The following is a 20,139-nucleotide window of genomic DNA, read 5'->3' as shown; positions in this document are numbered from 1 at the left end:
ATTATTTTTTCAACTGTGCAATACTGATTTAACAATAGGACACTGGAGGACACATAGGTACATGTTTTTTGTTTTTTTCAGATTAACTGTCTCATGCACTACTGCCAGGATACAACGATTTATAAAAATAACTTTTTTTTAAATCCTATTTTCTCCATTTCTACCCACTGCAGCTTTAACTTTAACATATGTCTCAAAAATATCATAAAACATTCTCATACTTATCCCGAAACAGTTGAAAATAAGTATTAGCAGTCGAGTAGATTACTAAAAAGAATGTGAGAGGACACAAAGTGAGGTATTTTGATTATATTTTTGGTTACATGTAAAAGAAAACATATTTGATTCCAAAAACTGATTGCTGGTCCCTTATTTGTCTTACTTGTTTTAAAGCTATGACATGACATGATTTGTAGCTCTTCCTCAACAAAGGTCATGACACTCATGACAGTTTGATATGATTATCTTCACATATCATCACATATAGTTCAACAACATATCCATCCAGGGTTGCCGTCTCCACCCTGTAACTCTATCATTCAGAGAAATGTCACTGAGCCTGCAGCTCTTTGGCCTTTTTTTCATCCAGAATGAGCGGAGTTGGCAGTGTCCTCCCTTTCAGCAGCTGCTCCAGGCCCTGGCAGAAGAAATGAGATGGAGGTTGTATTACACCTCCGTATTTAGACAAGACATTGGAGATGATGACAACAGTGGATTCATTGTCCACAAATTCATTTTAAATGCTAGCTGAGAAAACTATTTTTTTTCTTCAAGGAACAACCTGTAACTGCTCTCACCTCTCCAAAGTAGGAGACCAGCGGTGAAATCTCACATTTAGCTGGAGGATTGTCCCCTGCTGATGCACTACAGGAAAAAAAGGAGGAGAGATTCAGATCCAGTCTACGTAAATACAACACTCACAAGCCCATATGCACATTATTCAACTGTCATCAGGTCATGAAATAGGTGTTATCAGTCGTTATAGGCACCATAGATGTGGGTCAATAGGGGCCTGCTACACCTACTACGTTGTAAAAGTGAAACTTAAAAACAACACGTTATAACATGTTGTAAAACTGAATGAAACGTTGCGTTTTCAACACAATCAAAGGGGCTTCTTTAGGTTTAGGCAATAAATCTTCAACTTCTTTAAGTTTAGGTAATATAATTACAACTTCTTTAGGTTTAGGCAATAAAACTACAACTTCTTTAGGTTTAGGCAACAAAACTACAACTTATTTAGGTTTAGGCAACAAAACTACAACTTCTTTCATTTTAGGCAACAAAACAACAACTTCTTTAGGTTTAGGCAATAAAACTACAACTTCTTTAGGTTTAGGCTATAAAACTACAACTTCTTTAAGTTTAGGCAAAAAAAACCCAAAACAACTTAGATAAGTTTAGCGCAAAATACAGTGTTTTGGGTTCAAATAACTACGAACACGGGATGCAAACTCTGGTTTCCTGGTTGAAAACTCAGTTTTGTGTGTTATAGCGACTGATAACATCTATTTAATAGCCTGACAACAGTCTAATCGGCTGGCCATGACAACCAGGTCTAGGCTTCAAGTTCTGACATTATCTGTTGTATCAGGGTGTCTATATGAACATTTTCTTCTGACCTGGCCGTAGGAGGAAGGGTATTCCCACGTTCATCCAGCAGCGTGGCTCTTGCGGCTGTGACCCAGCGGCAGTGTTGAGCCAGCAAAGAGTTTCTGGCGGTGGATGGGCTGTCTGTGGCTGCTCCGTCTGCATTTTTGAGTGGGGAAAACTCATCCTCCCTCACAACCTCAAACGCAACAAAGTTCCTTCCAAGGACAAGATAGTGCATTTTTTATAATTAGCTGTAGAGACACCGTGTCATGAGTTTATGTAATTTCATGTAGAGTAAAACATCAGATGTCAGTAGCTGAAGACATAGTATAATAATCAACAATACCTTGAGAATGGAAAGACATCAAAAACAAATTTCTCCATCTTTATGCCATTGGGTTTGGTGGGCTTGACTTGATTGCCACATGTGTCCACAAAGGGAACTTTCTTGAGTGCGACGTGTTGTTTCAGTTGGCTTTCAAATGTCCTGTAAGATGAAAAAACATTACTCAAACAAGAGGAAATTTGTATTTATAGGGGACTATTTTCAGCTATGGAAGGCTCTTACTTTGCTACATCCTGCAGGAAAGCCCTGGTGAAGAAGTGAATGCAGATGTTTCCAGCACTGTACACCAACTCCCCTCCAGGTCCTCGGAGCTCAGCCGTCTCTGGTTGGATCTCGCTGTACTCCACCACCTGCGTGACGCCTCGCACCCTGCAAACCACTCCCACTGGCTCAGCAGGGTATGCCTTCTCCACCACCTGGACACATGATGGAGATGAGAGGCCAGACGGAAACAGGAGTCACAGTTTGGACTTTTTCTCATTCCAGATTTTTATTTAATTTCATTCCACCCTTGATTAAAGGGGACATATGCTCATTTTTAGGTTCATACTTGTATTTTGTGTTTCTATTAGAACATGTTTACATACTTTAATGTTAAAAAAAAACGTTATTTTCCTCATGTTGTCTGTCTGAATATACCTGTATTCACCCTCTGTCTGAAACGCTCCGTTTTAGTACATTTCAATGGAATTGGAATTGGAAATGGAACAGAATTGCGTTGCTAGGCAACAGCTTGGGTCCATGTTTACTTCCTGTCAGCTGATCTCATTCACATACACTGCAACAGGAAATAAACTGGGACCCATTTAGAATGTTTACTGTACGTTTAAAACTTTAAAATGGTCTAAATATTGTAGATTTGTGACATCAAAAATGGACAGAAATCCTGACGGCTTGTTTCAAAAGCTCAGTTTCTGAATACGGGCTGTGTGTATTTCTCTGTGGATTAAGCGTTTCGATCCTCTCACAGTATTTATATAGAACTTAAACCTGCTTTATAATATAAAAGCCATGGAAATGTCACTTTTTACAATATGGGACCTTTAAATTCTTCAAAAAGATGTGTTTTGTGTTCCATCTATCCGTTTTCGGCCGCTTATTGTGGGTTGCGGCGGCAACAGCCTAAGCATGCACATCAATATTCTCATCTAGCTCTCAGAAAGAAAACAAATAAGCATATTCCCAAATTATTGAGCTATTCCTTTCTATCTACTGTGTGATATTACTCTACCTTGGCTCCGCAATCAGCCCCTTTGCTCACACAGAACCCAATAAACACAGGGTCTGCCATTTTGACCAGGATGTTGTCCACACAGTACACATGCAGGTACTCCACTCCCCTCTTCGTCATGTCCTCCAGCACCTTGTTGTCCACCAACGCCTGGTACAGACCACCGTTCCCATCTGGCAGAGAGAGGAGAGGCTTTGAAACATTATGGCGCATTACCTCAAACTATCCTGAACACACAAATCAGTGGCAATAGGTGAGGGATTTTACTGAGTGTCTGGATCTTCTGTAGAAGGTGATGTATACATACCTGGAGCCATAGCTATCTTCCCTTTCCCCTGCAGGATGACCTTTCCATCAAATGTCACTGCTGGGATCATCCTTTGCTCAAACATAACAATGTTTGATCGCTCCAGACCAAAGTAGTTGTTCTCCTTGAAGAACTTCTCCGTGGGAGCCAGAGTGAACTCACTGGTCATTATGTACCTGAAGAGTTGCAATAGTACAGACAGGTTTACATTTTTACTCTCTTTAATCTTGGTGACATTACTTATCTAAATTTCTAATCTCCAAATTTAATCACAGCGCCAAAAAACAGTCATTTATTTTTACTTAAAGCAGCTATAATCAATATTTTTTTTTAAAAAGTAAAAAGTAAAAATCTGATCCTCTCTCTAGGTTCCATGGTGGAGAGGAGGTCGTGTTGCTCTGGCTCTATCTAGTTTGGCGTGGAGAGGAGGTTGTGTTGCTCCGCTCTATCTGTTTTGGCGTGGAGAGGAGGTTGTGTTTCTCTGACTCTATCTATTTGGCGTGGAGAGGAGGTTGTGTTGCTCTGGCTCTATCTGTTTTTGGTGTGGAAAGGAGGTTGTGTTGCTCCGGCTCTATCTGTTTTGGCGTGGGGAGGAGGTCTTGTTGCTCTGGCTCTATCTATTTTGATGTGGAGAGGAGGTTGTGTTGTTCTGGCTCTATCTGTTTTGGTGTGGAGAGGAGGTTGTGTTGCTCTGGCTCTATCTGTTTTGGTGTGGAGAGGAGGTCGGGTTGCTCTGGCTCTATCTATTTGGCGTGGAGAGGAGGTTGTGTTGCTCTGGCTCTATCTGTTTTTGGTGTGGAAAGGAGGTTGTGTTGCTCCGGCTCTATCTGTTTTGGCGTGGGGAGGAGGTCTTGTTGCTCTGGCTCTATCTATTTTGACGTGGAGAGGAGGTTGTGTTGTTCTGGCTCTATCTGTTTTGGTGTGGAGAGGAGGTTGTGTTGCTCTGGCTCTGTCTGTTTTGGTGTGGAGAGGAGGTCGGGTTGCTCTGGCTCTATCTATTTGGCATCGAGAGGATGTCGTGTTGCTCCGGCTCTATCTGTTTTGGTGTGGAGAGGAGGTCGTGTTGCTCTGGCTCTATCTGTTTTGGTGTGGAGAGGAGGTCGGGTTGCTCTGGCTCTATCTATTTGGCGTCGAGAGGATGTTGTGTTGCTCCGGCTCTATCTGTTTTGGTGTGGAGAGGAGGTCGTGTTGCTCTGGCTCTATCTATTTGGCGTCGAGAGGATGTCGTGTTGCTCTGGCTCTATCTATTTGACGTGGAGAGGAGGTTGTGTTGCTCTGGCTCTATCTGTAGTGCATAAGCCTTCACATAATCAGAGTAGTGGAGGAAGATACATCATATAATCTTACCATGCGACGGTGCATTTTGAGCCATACTTTCTGTCGGCCAGCTCCTGGATTTTGTGAATGCGCTCCGCCTGGATTTGATACAAGGTTTTGCCGCTCGGTAGCCCAACATTGTACATCCCTTTGGGATACTGAACACCAAGACGGGTCCCCTGACCGCCGGCCAAGAGCAGGACCCCGACTCGATTCTCTGAGATTTGCAACAGCCCTGTCAAAACAGAGTGGTAACATGAGCAAGGCCTTTAACTTCACATACATAGCACACATCACCTTTTATCATACTGTATAAGTGAAAGCTTTCATAAAACTTTACAAGCTGGCATATAACCGTTAACTTGTTACTGCTTTCATAATCAGGGCTGCCTAGTTTGACCGTTTAATCAGAGTTCACGAGTGATTGACTCATGGCTCTCATAGACGGAAGCTGGACGGCAGACTCCAGATCAGCTCTTACTGCTGTAAAAAGTACATTACAGTATTTTCCTCTAAGTACAATACTTGAGTAAATGCACTTTGTTACTTTCCACTAGTGCAGTCAGTGAGTGATACTGCAGCAGCTAAATATGTCACATCTATAGGTGCATTATAGTAACTCTACTTTCACTTTTTCTAATACTCTCAGCAGATTTACTGTAAAACATTCACCTTCATTCTCCCACAGTTCCAGAGATTCTTTGTCACTCTTCCTCACACTGCCGATGGACTGAGGAGGGACCGGTTCTATGTGCTGGTCCAGACCTGCAGAAGGGGAGGCTGCAGCCCTCTTGGCCCCCTCACAGTGACCCTTCAGTCCCTTCAGATCCAGCTGAGACAGCTCCTGGAGGAAACTGTCTCTCTCTGCCTCACACAGCTCCGGCCAGAACTGCAGGACGTGAGACTGTCCTGCAGTCTCTAAACTCTGCTGCAGCTGCTCCAAGGAAAGCATCCTGTGGGTCTCGGTAAAAAAGCAAAACTAAAGTACAGACATGCAACTTCCCTGTTTCTCTCTCTGCAGCAGCAGTAGAGTCACAGGTTAGTTTGTAGGAACTGAGTGAACTCGTGACTGCAGCTCTCAGGTCCAGAACCCGGTAGATAAACAACAGGATATACTGCTGCGGTCCAGTGAAAGGGCGTCTTTATGCTGCTTTCAGGGCTACAGGAGTCCAAACATGGCTGAAATAGCTTTCTATAAACCGACGTGTGGACGACTTCCTCTCAGTCAGCAGAGAGCCACGAGACCAGACCAGACTAGACAAGACCAGAGGGCTACAGGAGAAACTGTGCTGACTCTGCGTCTTATCAGCTGACTGGAGCCCACAGATAGAAAAATGTTTGATACCCATCCGGTAGCCTATATTGAAAAAAAAAAAATCTATAAAAAAATAATCTATATATATAAATAATATTTGTAATTATATACAGCTATATATATATAAAATAAAAATATCATTATATATATTTTTTAGATAATATATATATATTTATTAATAAAAGATATAATACAATATATATAATAAATAAAAAACATTATATATATGTACAATAAATATAAAATAATATAAAGATATATAATAAGTAAAATATATAATATATAAATATATATATATATAATAGAAAATATAATAAATATATTTTCTATTTATTTTATATATATTTATACATCATATTTTTTACTTATTATACTATTATTATATTATTACTTATTATATTATATATATGTGTATATATATACACAAAATATCATAAATATATATATTTTCTATTTATTATATATATATTTATATATTATATTTTTTACTTACTATATATATATTTATAATATTTTATATTTATTGTATACATATTTATATATTATATTTTGTATTTATTATATTTTGTATTTGTATATATTATCTAAAAAAATATATATACATATTTTAATTTTACATATATATATTTTAATTATATATATATTATTTTTATTATATATATGTATTTATTTTATTGTATGTATATATTATTTTATTAAATATATATATATATATATTTTTAATTTTATAAATACACACATACATTTATCTGATAGCTTTAGTTAGTTTCAGATTAAGATTGATTAATGATATTGATATAATATCAGAGTGAGGGGTCAGTTACACAGACACAGTAACTAGCATAAAAACACACTTTATTTTTTAAAATGTCTTTAATGAAATAAAAATGCTATCCAGCAAATGAATGATGACAAAACATTTCATAATAATGTCCCGGGTTTGAATTATTCCTTCAATTATTTCACAAAATGTTGGTTCATTTAAATATTTCACACCATTTATTCATAAAAATTGTTTGATTGAGTAATGAACACTTTGAGGCTTTGAATGAAATGCTTCTATCGCTCTAAAACCAACCTGTTCTTTGCCTCAGGTTTTCACCAAGACCACAGATTTCTCAAAAATCAAAGACACCTGATTATTATTTATTCAGCACAACCAATAGATCACACATTCAGTCATGAGTCCCTTTGCTGCCAAAATAAATACATAAATACATCAATAATAATAATAATAATAATAATAAACAGGAATTAAAGCAGAATACCTTAAAGTGCATCCAGTGTTCCACAGACTCCACCTCTTATAATAATCAAGCACATGTATGTGAGAGAGGCACTCATGGGAATCTGTGTCTCATTTGACACAGGCATCAGTCAGTGCTGCCTCTGCTTGGATGTCCTGCCACGTGACTTAAAGCACTATTTATTGACATCGTACACAAATGAAGATGTCTTTAGCCGACAAGCCAGTGAAACTTTCCTTAGAGATCCAGCTAATAATCTCCTGATGGCTCATGTTAAACCTGTGGAAAGGGAAACTGTTTTAAAGGTGAACATATGATGACGGGAATTAAGGAGGAATGGAGGTGTATCCCAGAGAGGCATCTGTGAAGCTTCTGTACACAGTTTTAGGAGGGACACTAACCTCAAAACATTATACTGTCATTACTGAAAAGATAAAAGCACTGATACTGGTCATGGACACTGACAGGACGTGCTCTGTCAACTTAAGCTGCAACACTATTTATAGGATCGGATATTTCCTACTTGACAACACTGCCTCAGTGAAACGTCACTGTTAAAGGTGCTAAATGCACGAGTGGGAGCATTTCTATTGCCTCCACACGGCTCTCAACTTGGCGACAGCTGAGCAGGCGGCTCATAGTTAAAGGTGCTAACAGTGGAAACAATGCTGTTGGTCAAGACGGCGTTATTGGCTGTAACCGTCATTTGAGAGCAGTGCAGAGCGGTGGCCGTGAGCTAGCTAGGGAGCACGCGGGTAGACATTATTCCTCTATATCTTTATATAGACAATAGTTATTGATGATATATTAATGCTGTGATATCATAGACTCAGGTAGACATTACTCCTCTATATCTTTATCTATTACACGGCTTTGTTGAATACTCGATTCCGATTGGCCAATCACAGCGTTCTACGGTCTGTTATTTCTTTATAGCAGACCATTGCTATGTATAACAGACCGTTGCTATGTATAACAGACCATGTATAGCGGGCCGTTGCTATGTATAACAGGCCGTTGCTATGTATAGCAGGCCGTTGCTATGTATAGCAGGCCGTTGCCATGTATAGCAGGCCGTTGCCATGTATAGCAGACCGTTGCTTTGTATAGCAGGCCGTTGCTATGTATAGCAGGCCGTTGCCATGTATAGCAGGCCGTTGCCATGTATAACAGGCCGTTGCTATGTATAACAGACCGTTGCTATGGGCGCAGCTCGGATGTCGGACTCTGGCGGACCGTTTTTGTGTCAAATTATTGATTTTAAGTAAGTAGCTGTGTAATAAGCGGGATAATGTGCAGCTAGTGGGTCATTGTTGTGAAAGAAACCCCAAACTGCTTTGCGGCGTCATCGCCCTGTCGGGGTTTCTTTCACAACAATAACCAGCTCGCTGTACGTTATCCCTTACATAGACAATAGCTGTTGATGATATATATTAATGCTGTGATATCATAGACTCAGTCAGACATTACTCCTCTATATCTTTATATAGACAATAGTTGTTGATGATATAATCTGATATCATAAAGAACCTTTTAACACAAAGTAAAGTTTAATCACATCATCAGGAGACACCTTTGTTGTTTCATGCTTGTGATCACAAGCGAATGTCTCTAAAAGCAGCGAATCTTGCAAAACAAAAAGGAAATTCACGGTCTCGATGAAATCATTTGTGTGCATGAATTACTAACGCCTTATGACTTAACCTATATAGCTACTGTGCATTTTTCATTAAGCAGCCACTTTGTGGCTTTGTTTGGGCGGCGAGAGAGCAAGAGACAGATCTTGAAAGCCGAAGCGATATTAAATCGAGAGCATTAATTAGGTTTGTGATCTGCCCTAGCAAAGCCCTTTAAGACAAACATTCTTCCTTTACACAGACCAGCAGGACTGCTCCTGCCACATCATAGTAAAATACTTAAATTAATTCAATGTAAACACTTGTCTTGTCTTAACCCAAGATTAGCACTCCTGGATTGCTTTAAGACATATTTAAATAAGGGCAACTAACAGAAGTTGCTTCAGTTAAGCTTTCCTCCATCTGGAAAGTCTCCATCAGTCTCTCAATTCCTCTTCATTCACATCATCTCATGTTTATCCTTTACACCCTGGAATTTCAATATGTTGAATGTCAGCTGCTTGCTTCTTAGAGCAGTAAATCTTCAGCTCAAAAGAAAAGCAAAAAAACCCTGCTTGACCTCCTCACTTTGACGTGACCCCCAGCGTGATCTTGAGGTGCTCGTAGACCACGTAGCTGATGCTGACGGATGGAATGACCTTCATGAAGTTGGGTGCCAGGCCTCGGTAGAGTCCCAGTGGCCCCTCGGTCCTAATAATGTGTCTGAACAGGGTCGACATGGTCATTTGAGGGCCCCCTTCCAGGGTAGCTGAGGAACACAGAGGAAGACAGGCTCATCAGCACACACAAAGCTACTCGCTTGTTGACTTCTGAAGTGCCAGACACATGAATCTAAACATATGAACAAGTCCATGAACATTATCCATCCATGGTCAGCTCCATCCGGGTCGTTTGAATGCATTTAACATAAATGTCAGTATATGTGTGCTCTACAGTTGTAGCGTCGGACGATTTGACCACAGCGATGGGAGTGGCGGCTGGCTTGACCGCACGTTACCGCGATACGATAACGTTTCCTGTCCAAGACAGAGTTAGCATGCAGCTTTAGCCATGATGTGTAGCTCTGCTTTTCCTGGCAATGTGTGAAACTCAAAGTGTTTCCATCCTTTACTATGATGTGTAGTGTTTACCACGTTGGATTTAAAATGTGAGGGTGCAGGTCGTATCCAAACGGACCCTCCGCCGTTTTCTACTTTTTCGTTTAGGCTCGCGGCGCCCGGCTGGTTTGTTTTGGTTGACGGATAAAGAACGGATCTGACGTCTGTTACTCAGACTACGACAATGAAAGGGGTAACTTTCTTCTTCCTCCGTATAGACTCAAATGAAGCAAATATATTGATTCTGGCATTAAAAAATCTATTTCAAAATCATGAGAAATAAAATAAAAATCGCGATACATAGGTGAATCGATTTTTTTTCCCACCGCTAGTGTACAGTGCAGTAGAGTTCTGCAGTGACTGACCTTGTGCCTGCATTCGAGTCCTGACCAGGGCCAGTGGGTAACTGGACAGCTGGCCACACGTGCTGGAAGTGGTGCCACAAGCCAGGAGCACAAACACTCCCGGATCAGCGCTGTCCGTGGCGTAGCGCTGCAGCCAGTAATTCTTCAGAGTCTGACAGAGGAGAGCAGAACAAAGGTGTCAGATCGAACTAAAAGAACAATAAACAAAAAGTTATCCCTCGACAACAAGCACACACCTCATAGATAGCCAGGTCAATGCCAGCGTAGGGGATGATGCCCAGCATGTTGGGGACATAGCCCTTGTAGAAAGCAGCCAAACCCTCCTTCTTACAGATATGTTTAGCACAATCCAAGATGCCCGAGTACTGGCCGGTCTTCCTCAGGGCTAACCTCGTCTTCAACACCTGAGAGGACAGAGAGTGACGTCAGGCCTTCTGACAGGTGAAGGAAACCACCACTTGGTTGTCCAAGAGTTGTAGAAAATCTTTCACACTTTACCAAACATAGACTAACATATATATATGCCGTGCATTATCTTTTATATTACAATACTTTGTGAGTTATGAACCTCATTTACATGAAGGACTTGCTCACACTTTGTGCATAACTGGAGGTCTGTGAGTCTGCGTGTGAAGATCTGATTTCCTCCAGATAAGAGGGCACAGTACAGTTTCACATGATGGGGTCAAAGCTAAAAGTTAAAATGGGCAGTCAGTCACAGGGCGGAAAGAATCCACTCGGATATTTCTGCATACAAACATAATGAGTCATGAGTTGCTAAATAACATTTGCAGAATTGAACACAATCCTTTTTTTTAAGAGGTCTTGCTTGAAATTTTGTTTTATGCTGTCTGTGTTCACTGGTCTCTCTCACCTCCATGGGGTAGATGCTGCTCTGAGCGATCGCTCCGGCTAGAGAGCCCGCCACCAGTCTCTCTGAGATACCCAGCGTCTCCTGGTTACTTCCCATTAATCGTTTAATCTGACAGAGAGGATGTCTTTTGTTATGCAACAACACAAAAATGTGACTGAAATAAAGGGCTTATTGGCGTCAGAGCTGTATTGGTGCCTACCTGTTCGTAGGCCATGAACTTAATAGCAGACTCCGGGCCAATTTTGATGACATTGATGCCGTTGCCTCGCCACAGTGACCTCACACCGCCCTCTCGGATCATCTGGAGAAAGCCTCCAGTGATATGCATGTTGTTGCTCTTAGAGGCGTGAACCTGGGGAGGACAAACAGAACAGGACAAACACAAACAGTCAGCACGTAGTCTTCTCTTTGTCTAGAATGAGTATGTCCCTCTCTGAGAGTACTCCCTAACTCATCAGCTATGTGTTGTGCATTACCTGCATGAGTACTTTGAGCCTGTCCAGTGGCGCTGTGCATGTTCGAGACACAGCACCAGCTCCTCCTCCAGCCACTAGGTGTCGCCACCACATTCCTGTTTGCTTCTCTTCTGCTGTGAACTCATCAGGCACCAACAAACTCTCCCCAACATCAAATATCTGAGGAGGAAGCAGAGGGTTTCAGCCACTGATCCTCAGTAAACAGTTGTTTTAGATAAGAGTTAGTGACAGGAAATACCAGATCAGGGTACAACACAAATCATCCGTGCTTTGAACAGAGAGGGGGAGCGTACTGTGGAATGTTTCCAGTAGAGGATGATCTCAGGAATGTTGCCTGCTGGATGCAGGAGGTGGTAATCCCGCCACTCATTCCAGTCAATCGTCATTGTGCCGTTTTTATCCATACTGCGGATGCAAAATAAACAGCGGATACAGACTGTTATAAATGCAACAGTTTTAGTCAGTAAACAGAACAAGCTATCTGCTATCTGCATGCACGGTTACTTCTCAACAATGGTAACACTTGTTCTCATGGCTTCCTTTATGAGTTCATTCTGTGGTAGCAGGATGCTTTACTTGAGCACTCTGTGCCACAACTGATTCAACCACATCATCACAACATTTCTTTGTTTTGCTAATGTGATATTTGTTGCGTCTTTCATCTGAAATCACTGAAAAAAATATCGAACTGAATTAGATAGACTGAAGTGGTGATCAGTTTAGCACTGGCTTGAGCAAGCAGACTATAGAAGCTACTACTTACTACAAGATAGGGGCCCAGACATGACCCCTCCTTATTCTGAGACCAGCCAGAGAAAAGAGACAGACAAGCAGACAGACAGACAGACAGATGGTTAGAGGAACTAGACAAGGTTCACTGAGCCATAACAACATGAGCCAGTTGATGCTGATATTTTGAACAACGAGAGATATTTCACATGAGTAGTGAGTGACAGGCACCATGGTTGAGACCTTTTCAGACATGGAACATGGACCATTGCTTGCTTCAAGGATCTGTTTATGTGATTATGTAAATTATGTTCTTCCATTTTATCAGATAGGGCAGCACAGTTTGGGAAAGAGCCACAATGCTTGCATGATATTTGGCACCTGGTGTGTGTGAGAGGGACTGGTTGAAAAGTAAGGATTGTAATGGCAATTTTCATATCTGCAGTTTAACACTGTACCTTTAGATAATCTCAGGGCCTCACATGTTCAACTTCGTCACCATAGGACAGTGACCTGACATTTTAGTTCTCTGTAACTGCAAACAACAGATTGCTGAAATACTTGTTATGTCTTGTGATGCTCTGTTGTCTGCTGTGTGCTGACGCATTGATACACTTTCTATCCTTCTCTTCTTTTCTTCTTTGCACTTATCTTCATGTTATGCTTTAAATGTATAAATACTGACTACTCTTTGTATTCGGGGCTCACTTGCCACAGTCCACAACAGGTGGCTGTGCTCGTGAGTCCATCTGCAGTCCATCTGCAGATGTTTTAGTTATTAATGTATCCCTTTTTATTAAATTCACTGAAAGACAAGTTGTTACGTTGGTTTGTGTCTTGTTTTAACAGAAACTGCCACCACAGGATATTAAGGAAGAATAGTGTTCTTCAATAAAAAGAGGGGAGACATCACAGAAACACACAAACAGGGACTGAACAGGTTTGTGAATCCATTAAGTGTATCAGAGACTGTGGATCACATTATCACTCTCACCTTTTGAGAATCTTCTCAGACTGTTCCTCAGAGATCTTCACCCCCAGGTCGCGCAGAGACTGCATGATCTCTTGCGAGTCGATCCGGCCTACACCACAGGAAATAATTTGGTATTCATTAAAGCTTCAGTAGGCAACAATTTTCTTTCCAAAATAACCTTTCAGCATATTGTAATTCAAGTGTTCTGAGAGATAATTAGATTGAATTAAAAGTCACCGATTGTAACACGATTCCTTTACCATCATTCTTCTTGTCCAGACTCTTGAAGACCAGCCGCAGTTTCTTCTCGTGGTCTCTGAGGTAATGAACAAACTCCTCAAAATCCAACTGTCCATCCAGGTCTTTGTCTCCTGCTTTCACTATTTTCTGTAAGGAGAGAAGAGACAGGAGAAAACTCAATTCTCAGCTCAGTTTTGTATTCAAGTGATGTCAAGACGTTTCACTAAGCACGATGCATTAGCTGCATACACAGTAACATTATCTGTAAAAGTTGAACTACTTCACTGCCGTTATTAAAGACAGTCATATGTGGTAAGAGTGATGTGACAAACAGTACGTCAGAGCGTGGAGGAAGCTTCCTCCGTCTCCTGCCATCTGTGCACTGTTGACTCGGCCTGCAGTTTAGACCACTTTACAGCCATCACACATATCAGGTTATTAGTAATCTCAGACAGTCCCCGGCACTTTCTGCCAATATAGCCTGCCAAGTCAACTGGAAAGAGTTCTACGAGGAATTAGAGTTAGCTGGAGCATGAATATACACTTACCGGCAGGAAATGGCTACCTTAAGGGAAGGAATAGCTCAACCATGTGCACCACTGGACTCACAAGATGGAGACCAGTCCATAGGCCACTGATTGAGGAACCATTTCACTGAAAAACAACTACCTCAAGGATCATAGCAGCAGTTTTGCACGCTTTTGCCCTTTACATCTGCTTTTAGAGTTACAATATGTTATCAGAGCACTGATCTATATCACTGAAAACTGAATAGCTTTGGGTATGAAGACAATGGAGTATTGTCTCAAAAAAGTTCAAAATGCAAGTCTTCCTCAAAAATAATCCAAAGCACACTGTAGTGTTTGAACAATGCCTTTATTTTACATGGCAATAATTGTTTAAAATGACCAACGCGTTGCGACCAACATAGATCTTCATTAGGGGGGACATCCCAAGTCCCTTAACTGCATCCACATTTCCCTCACTTGCATCTTTCCCTTGTGTCTTGCATGGAGAGATGCAAGGAAACCATGCAAGGAGAGAGGAAACGAGGAAATATGTTTTCAAAGAAATGTGACGTCTTTTCCTCTGAAGCGTCACGTGAAGCGACATCTGTCTCTGATGACAGCAGCAGCTGATCACAGCTGGATCAGCTGTCAGTCGGCTTTAACAGCTATAGAGACTACTGATGGAGTTTGTGTCTGAACTGTACTACTAATAGTAATAAAGACACACAGTTATCACTGACTGTTTAACAAACACCTGCACATGACTAACCTCCTCGGGAGGTGGTCCTAGTACGGTTCGCTTCAAGTCAGCGTTGCAGTTCGTTTAACCTGTGCATTGTGAACACAACATGCTCCAGGTTTGCTTTGCCATTTCCCTTTGTATTTTAGCCCTTCAGGCTTGCCGTTAGGGGTGGCCCGTTTTTTTCAGCTACTGATCGTTATCGGCCAATATTCAGTCAAAATATGCAATTGGGAGATCGGCATTAATGGTTTCTAGTCATCAATGCTACGTTGTGCTATGGTTTTTGGCAAGAAACTTGAATAAATATAGTTGTTTGAAGATGTTTTCACAGCAATATAAAATAGATACTGATAATTGAGAAAAAGCAGAGAATCCTGTGACACAAGAGACACAGTATTCTGTGTGCCAACCCTAAAAATATAATTGAAGGGGAAAGCATTGACCAGCAGTGATGCAGGAAGGAACTACAGTGTGAACAGAAGGAGGACTGAGGCCCCATCAGAGCTGAGGTGGACCAGAAACAGAACCGAGTCCTCTTTCAAATGAACTAACAATGTGAACGCAAAAAGAACTGAGTCCCTTTTATGTCTGTCCCCTTTTTGGTCCACTTTAAGAGGACTGACAGTAGTGCTTCAAAGCAATTAGGACCATGAATGTCTGTACCAAATGTTGTGCCAACCCATCCAGTAGCTGGTGAGATATTTTACAGGACAATTTAAAACTCTGACCTGATGGTGGTGCTGGATTAAAAAAAGTCAGGGGTCCAGCCAACTGCTTTGTCCTACCTGTTGAAGATCCGTAGTTGGTGCCATCATGATTAATACTGTGCTCTTCTTTGGAGTAACATTACTAGTGCTGATTTGGTTACTGTCAGAGGAGTGTGCAGTATTTTCCTGCAGCTCTGTGCAGTTCCCAGCAGCCTCTGTCTCTTCCTCCCCCGGAGTTTCAGCAGGCATACACTGCGTCTTGCTAAAAAGACTCCGGCACAGGAAAGTCAGCATGCCCTTTATCATCCTGGGAGTTTCGGTGTCGACACTTAACTGTGTCTGTTGGCTGAAAGCAAAGAATTGAACTAGCAGAACAAGTGTAGAAAGGTCAGCTGAGGACAGTAAAGAGGGCTCCTCCACTTTCTTCCACGTCACTGCTCCAGCTCAGTGTCTCATCTTCTTGCTGGATCTTTTTCTCATTAAAATCACTCAGTGGAAAAGACGTCCAGGCTCAGGTCCAGCAAGATAAAAACTAAACGCTAAATCTAACTCTTGCCATATCATATATAATTATAACTGATGCATGATCCATTTATCAAACCTAGAACTTCACACTCTAAGTTCCTCATGTTGAGAGTTATTAAATGATGAGAGCAGCAGGATTTGCCACTTAGCCGGCTTCGGTATCAGCAGCCAGAGATATGCAGCAAAGTCTCCAGAAACCTGCATCCTCACTGCAGCTGAGCCGGACCAATCGCAGCAGCCCATACTAGCAGGTTCCACTGTCGAGCTATGGAACGAGCCCCTCAGCCAATGGAGGACAAGATAGCGACATGGAATTTAATTTATGCCTTCAGTCATCAGCTAGAGTAGAAGGAGGGGGCAGGGTGAAGAGCAGGGTTTCCCCTCAGTCGCACCTCCCTCACAGAAGAAAATCTGCTGAGTGATGCCTCCCTCCTCCCTCCCTCCTCATCCTCATGAGTCACTGCAAGCACCCCGTCAGCATCCAGCAGGCGATCCCATCAACCCAAAAACCGAGCTCCACTCCGCTGCATTTTAATTCTCAACACATCCTGGGTTCCTCCGGCTGTACGGTCTTCATAAAATGCTCAGGACTTCAAGCTGCTTTCCGCAGACCTGTTTCACTGACTGCACTGCCTGCAGAGTACATTGATCCCAGTGTAATTGATTATTGACAGAAACAGGAACTCTCTTAATTATGGTATGTCCACCATAAAACCTGCAAGTCCCTACTCCCAAATACGGTAACAAGTCTCTCCCCACCACCATGAGGGACATTCACATTTCAGCAATGAAAGTCTCTACTTATCAAATAAGGCTGGGATTATTACTTTTTCTCTTATTATTATTAACTAATCCTACGAAAAGACCAAAACCAACAATGTGTTAGTCCATCTGTCAAGACTTTCTGTCTTCCCATCCCTGTCTGTGGCTCTCAGCCATGGATGTATTAAGAGAACTGGATACAGCGTTGGAGGCGGGGCCCCGTTCATTCCTATGAAAGTTGCTCAGTGGCGCATGAAGCCAAAATGACTCGACTTCCGACTGGAAAAGTACTTGGATCTTCAGACGATCTTTTGCATTCATTGGGCCCGAGGAAACACACAGCTCTTCTGCAGTCGTCCATTTATCAGTACAGTACATCATCTATCTTGGTTTCATCAGGGTGGACCCTCACGTAACGTTAGACAAGATGCGTGTTTTACGGGAGAAGAGTTTTACTGACATGTATGCATATGTAAAGTATTTAGTATGCATTAGAACCTGCTACACCGTAAAGACACAAAAGGCTATATCCTAGACATCTACAGACACCTTTCACTTTGCTAACAACCATAGTTTGAATTGAGACGTCTAGATGTCTTTTGGCTTCCAAATTATTGCTCGCTAGATTACTTACATATGAAAATAAAGAAAATGATTTTCATTTTTATGAAAAATATTTGCGTTTTGTTAAATTGTAGTTGTCCATTTAGAATTTTTGTTGGAACTTTCCCTGCTGTTGTGTTGTTCTTTATTGTCTCTTGTGTGATTGTCCCTACTTACTGTTACTTATCTATCTTTGTTGAATTAACTCCTCGGAGATCAGCGATCCCAACCGACTTTACTGTCTTTCAGAGGCTGTAGCAGGTTTAGTTTTAGAGCTAGAGGAACTACCTAATAAATCCATTGGTACCAACCATGTCATGGTAGCTTGTCGGGAAGGAAGCTAAATAACACTCCAAAGTTGGGCTACATTTTGGCGAGAAAAAACTGGCATGGCCATTTTCAAAGGGGTCCGTTAACCTCTGACCTGAAGATATGTGAATGAAAATAGGTTCTATGGGTACCCACGAGTCTCCCCTTTACAGACATGCCCCACTTTATGATGATCACATGCAGTTTTTTGCATGTAGTAAAAATGTGTTATTTCCACCTATACTAAAGAGGTGTATTTGAATATTTCTGCATACTGGGGTCACTAAACAGTCTTGAATTACATAAATTGGGTATCACTGTAAAGCTGAGACTCTTGTGGATCCAATGAGCCCAGCTGTATTAACGTGTGATGATGTTAGTCCCCATAATATAATAATCACAGCCTCATTAAACTTTACAGCCACAAACTACAGACCTAGAGCATTCAGAGGATGGATGGCTTTCCTAGCTAGATTGACAATAACGGGGATTAAAAAAAGAAGGTCTCAGGGGGTTAATAGCACCCAACAGATGTCTGTACCTTGTCTTTCTCCCTACAAGTATCGTTGTCTTTTCTTACATAATTATCAGTACTACTCAGGTGTAATTCATACTGTGCAATATAATTTTCCACTTTGTGCAATTTTGTTAATAGTCTGTTTATTGTCAATACTGTATATACTGCTCCTTTTTTTATACTTCCTTCTATTTAAATGGTTCATATTTTCTTACACTTTGTTTAGCTCTTTTTTTTTAACTGTGTAAGCTGATGCATCTTGTTTTTTGCACTATCCCCTTTGCTGCTGTACACTGCAAAATATGAACCATTTAAATAGAAGGAAGTATAAAAATAGGAGCAGTATATATAGTATTGACAATAAACAGACTATTAACAAAATTGCACAAGTGGGAAATGATATTGCACAATGAGAGAGAATGAATGAATGAAATTCCACCTAAAAATATCAGGTTATTGTCAGTTTTTTGGTGTGTAAGTGGTCTACTGGGAGCAGTGCTGGTTGTGGAGTCTGACAGCTGCAATAGTGTCAATATAGCTGCATTATTGTCAGCTATATTATTTTAATTGTCTGGGTTTTGTCTTAAATTGTGCAAAAATAAATAAAAAATAAATACATTTAATCTGAAATATATATATATCCACTTACCCTGAGCTCATGTTCAGTTCGATGCACCCCTAACTTCTTCAACCCAATTGTCAGGTCGTTGACACAGATGCCTCCATCACCATTCACATCCAGGACTTGGAACAACACTCTGAGTCTGTGCTCCTGCTCAGGTCCTCCACAGATGTCACACAGATGTCCTCCTGACTGACCAGCAGGGTCCGAGTGCCATGAGTCACCAGCTGCTGTGGGCTGTCGGGGGGGTTTAGATGGAGATGGAGGAGCCGCTGAGGAGGGGTCTCCGCCGGTGTGCCCTCCTCCACCTCCACCTCCTCCAGGATCGACTCCTCTGTGAGTGTCTCCTGCTCGACACTGGCAGAATACATCACTGAGCAACGGAGGTATCAACGAGTCCTGCTGCTGGTGCATCATGGGTAACCACTATTCGCCGGTTGGTCAAAAGGGCACGCGAGGCAGTTATACAGTATCTCTCGCTCGAGCCCTACCACGTCACATGTCCCTCCATTTGTTTCAACCGCCGGCCGGCTGGGCACCGAAAGGAAAAGCTACCAGAAGCCGGTTATCTTCCCCAATTGAACCCGACTTTTCACCACGAACACATCCAAAACGTTAGAGTTTAAATGCGGAGCTCGTGTGTCACACCTTCACGAAAAGTTTCACGTTATAAAGACTGTTATGAATGAGATTTTTCAGCCGCTATTTGCTCCGTTACTTGCCGGCTGTGAGAAGAGAAACGAACCGGCTTCGGGACTGGAAGCCATGACGTAGGCATGACCCCGCCTTACTCTGTCTCTGATTGGCTAATACTTGTTGCCTTCGTTGATTGGTCAGTTTTCAGGTATGACGCGTGAGATAGACAGCCTAAGTCCCGCCCCTTCCGGTGGACCCCATTGGACCTTATTTGGGAGAAAAAAATGTACAGTAGTCAATGCCAGGAGATTATTATTATTTTATTATTATAAAAAACATTTTTTATTTTTTAATTATTATTTATATAATATTATATAATATATATTCTCCCACTGCATCACAGACTACATCAGGTTCTGTGAGGAGAGCATCGTACCCACCTCTCCCTGAGGCTGAAGAA

At 41.6% G+C, this 20,139-nt stretch overlaps 2 protein-coding genes across 4 annotated transcripts; both read right to left on the bottom strand.

The window, feature by feature from the left end:
• Positions 1-294: 294 nt before the first annotated feature.
• On the bottom strand, positions 295-6,082 carry uap1l1 (UDP-N-acetylglucosamine pyrophosphorylase 1, like 1). The gene is made up of 9 exons (XM_037753092.1): positions 5,467-6,082; positions 4,825-5,029; positions 3,478-3,653; positions 3,171-3,343; positions 2,162-2,355; positions 1,940-2,080; positions 1,623-1,808; positions 798-864; positions 295-637 (listed from the first exon to the last, which is right to left on the bottom strand). Exons 1-9 carry the CDS (start codon positions 5,744-5,746, stop codon positions 551-553), a joined length of 1,509 nt encoding a protein of 502 aa, XP_037609020.1. The 5' UTR covers positions 5,747-6,082; the 3' UTR covers positions 295-550.
• Positions 6,083-8,733: 2,651 nt separating this feature from the next.
• LOC119478377 (calcium-binding mitochondrial carrier protein SCaMC-2-like) lies at positions 8,734-19,835 on the bottom strand. Of its 3 annotated transcripts, none has more exons than XM_037753088.1 (11): positions 19,071-19,835; positions 13,768-13,894; positions 13,529-13,616; positions 12,569-12,604; positions 12,099-12,210; positions 11,806-11,964; positions 11,529-11,681; positions 11,330-11,437; positions 10,692-10,859; positions 10,456-10,606; positions 8,734-9,741 (listed from the first exon to the last, which is right to left on the bottom strand). In XM_037753088.1, exons 1-11 carry the CDS (start codon positions 19,458-19,460, stop codon positions 9,557-9,559), a joined length of 1,677 nt encoding a protein of 558 aa, XP_037609016.1. In that variant the 5' UTR covers positions 19,461-19,835; the 3' UTR covers positions 8,734-9,556. The 3 variants fall into 3 exon arrangements, with proteins under 3 accessions (XP_037609016.1, XP_037609019.1, XP_037609017.1); XM_037753091.1 differs by lacking the exon at positions 19,071-19,835 and adding an exon at positions 15,784-17,223; XM_037753089.1 differs by lacking the exon at positions 12,569-12,604 and having other exon boundaries at positions 19,071-19,832.
• Positions 19,836-20,139: the final 304 nt, after the last annotated feature.

The sequence above is a fragment of the Sebastes umbrosus genome, chromosome 19, assembly GCF_015220745.1.
Source record: "Sebastes umbrosus isolate fSebUmb1 chromosome 19, fSebUmb1.pri, whole genome shotgun sequence".
Taxonomy (NCBI): Eukaryota; Metazoa; Chordata; class Actinopteri; order Perciformes; family Sebastidae; genus Sebastes; species Sebastes umbrosus.
Note: the sequence above shows the minus strand (reverse complement) of the source record. Positions and strands in the feature narration are given on the sequence as shown.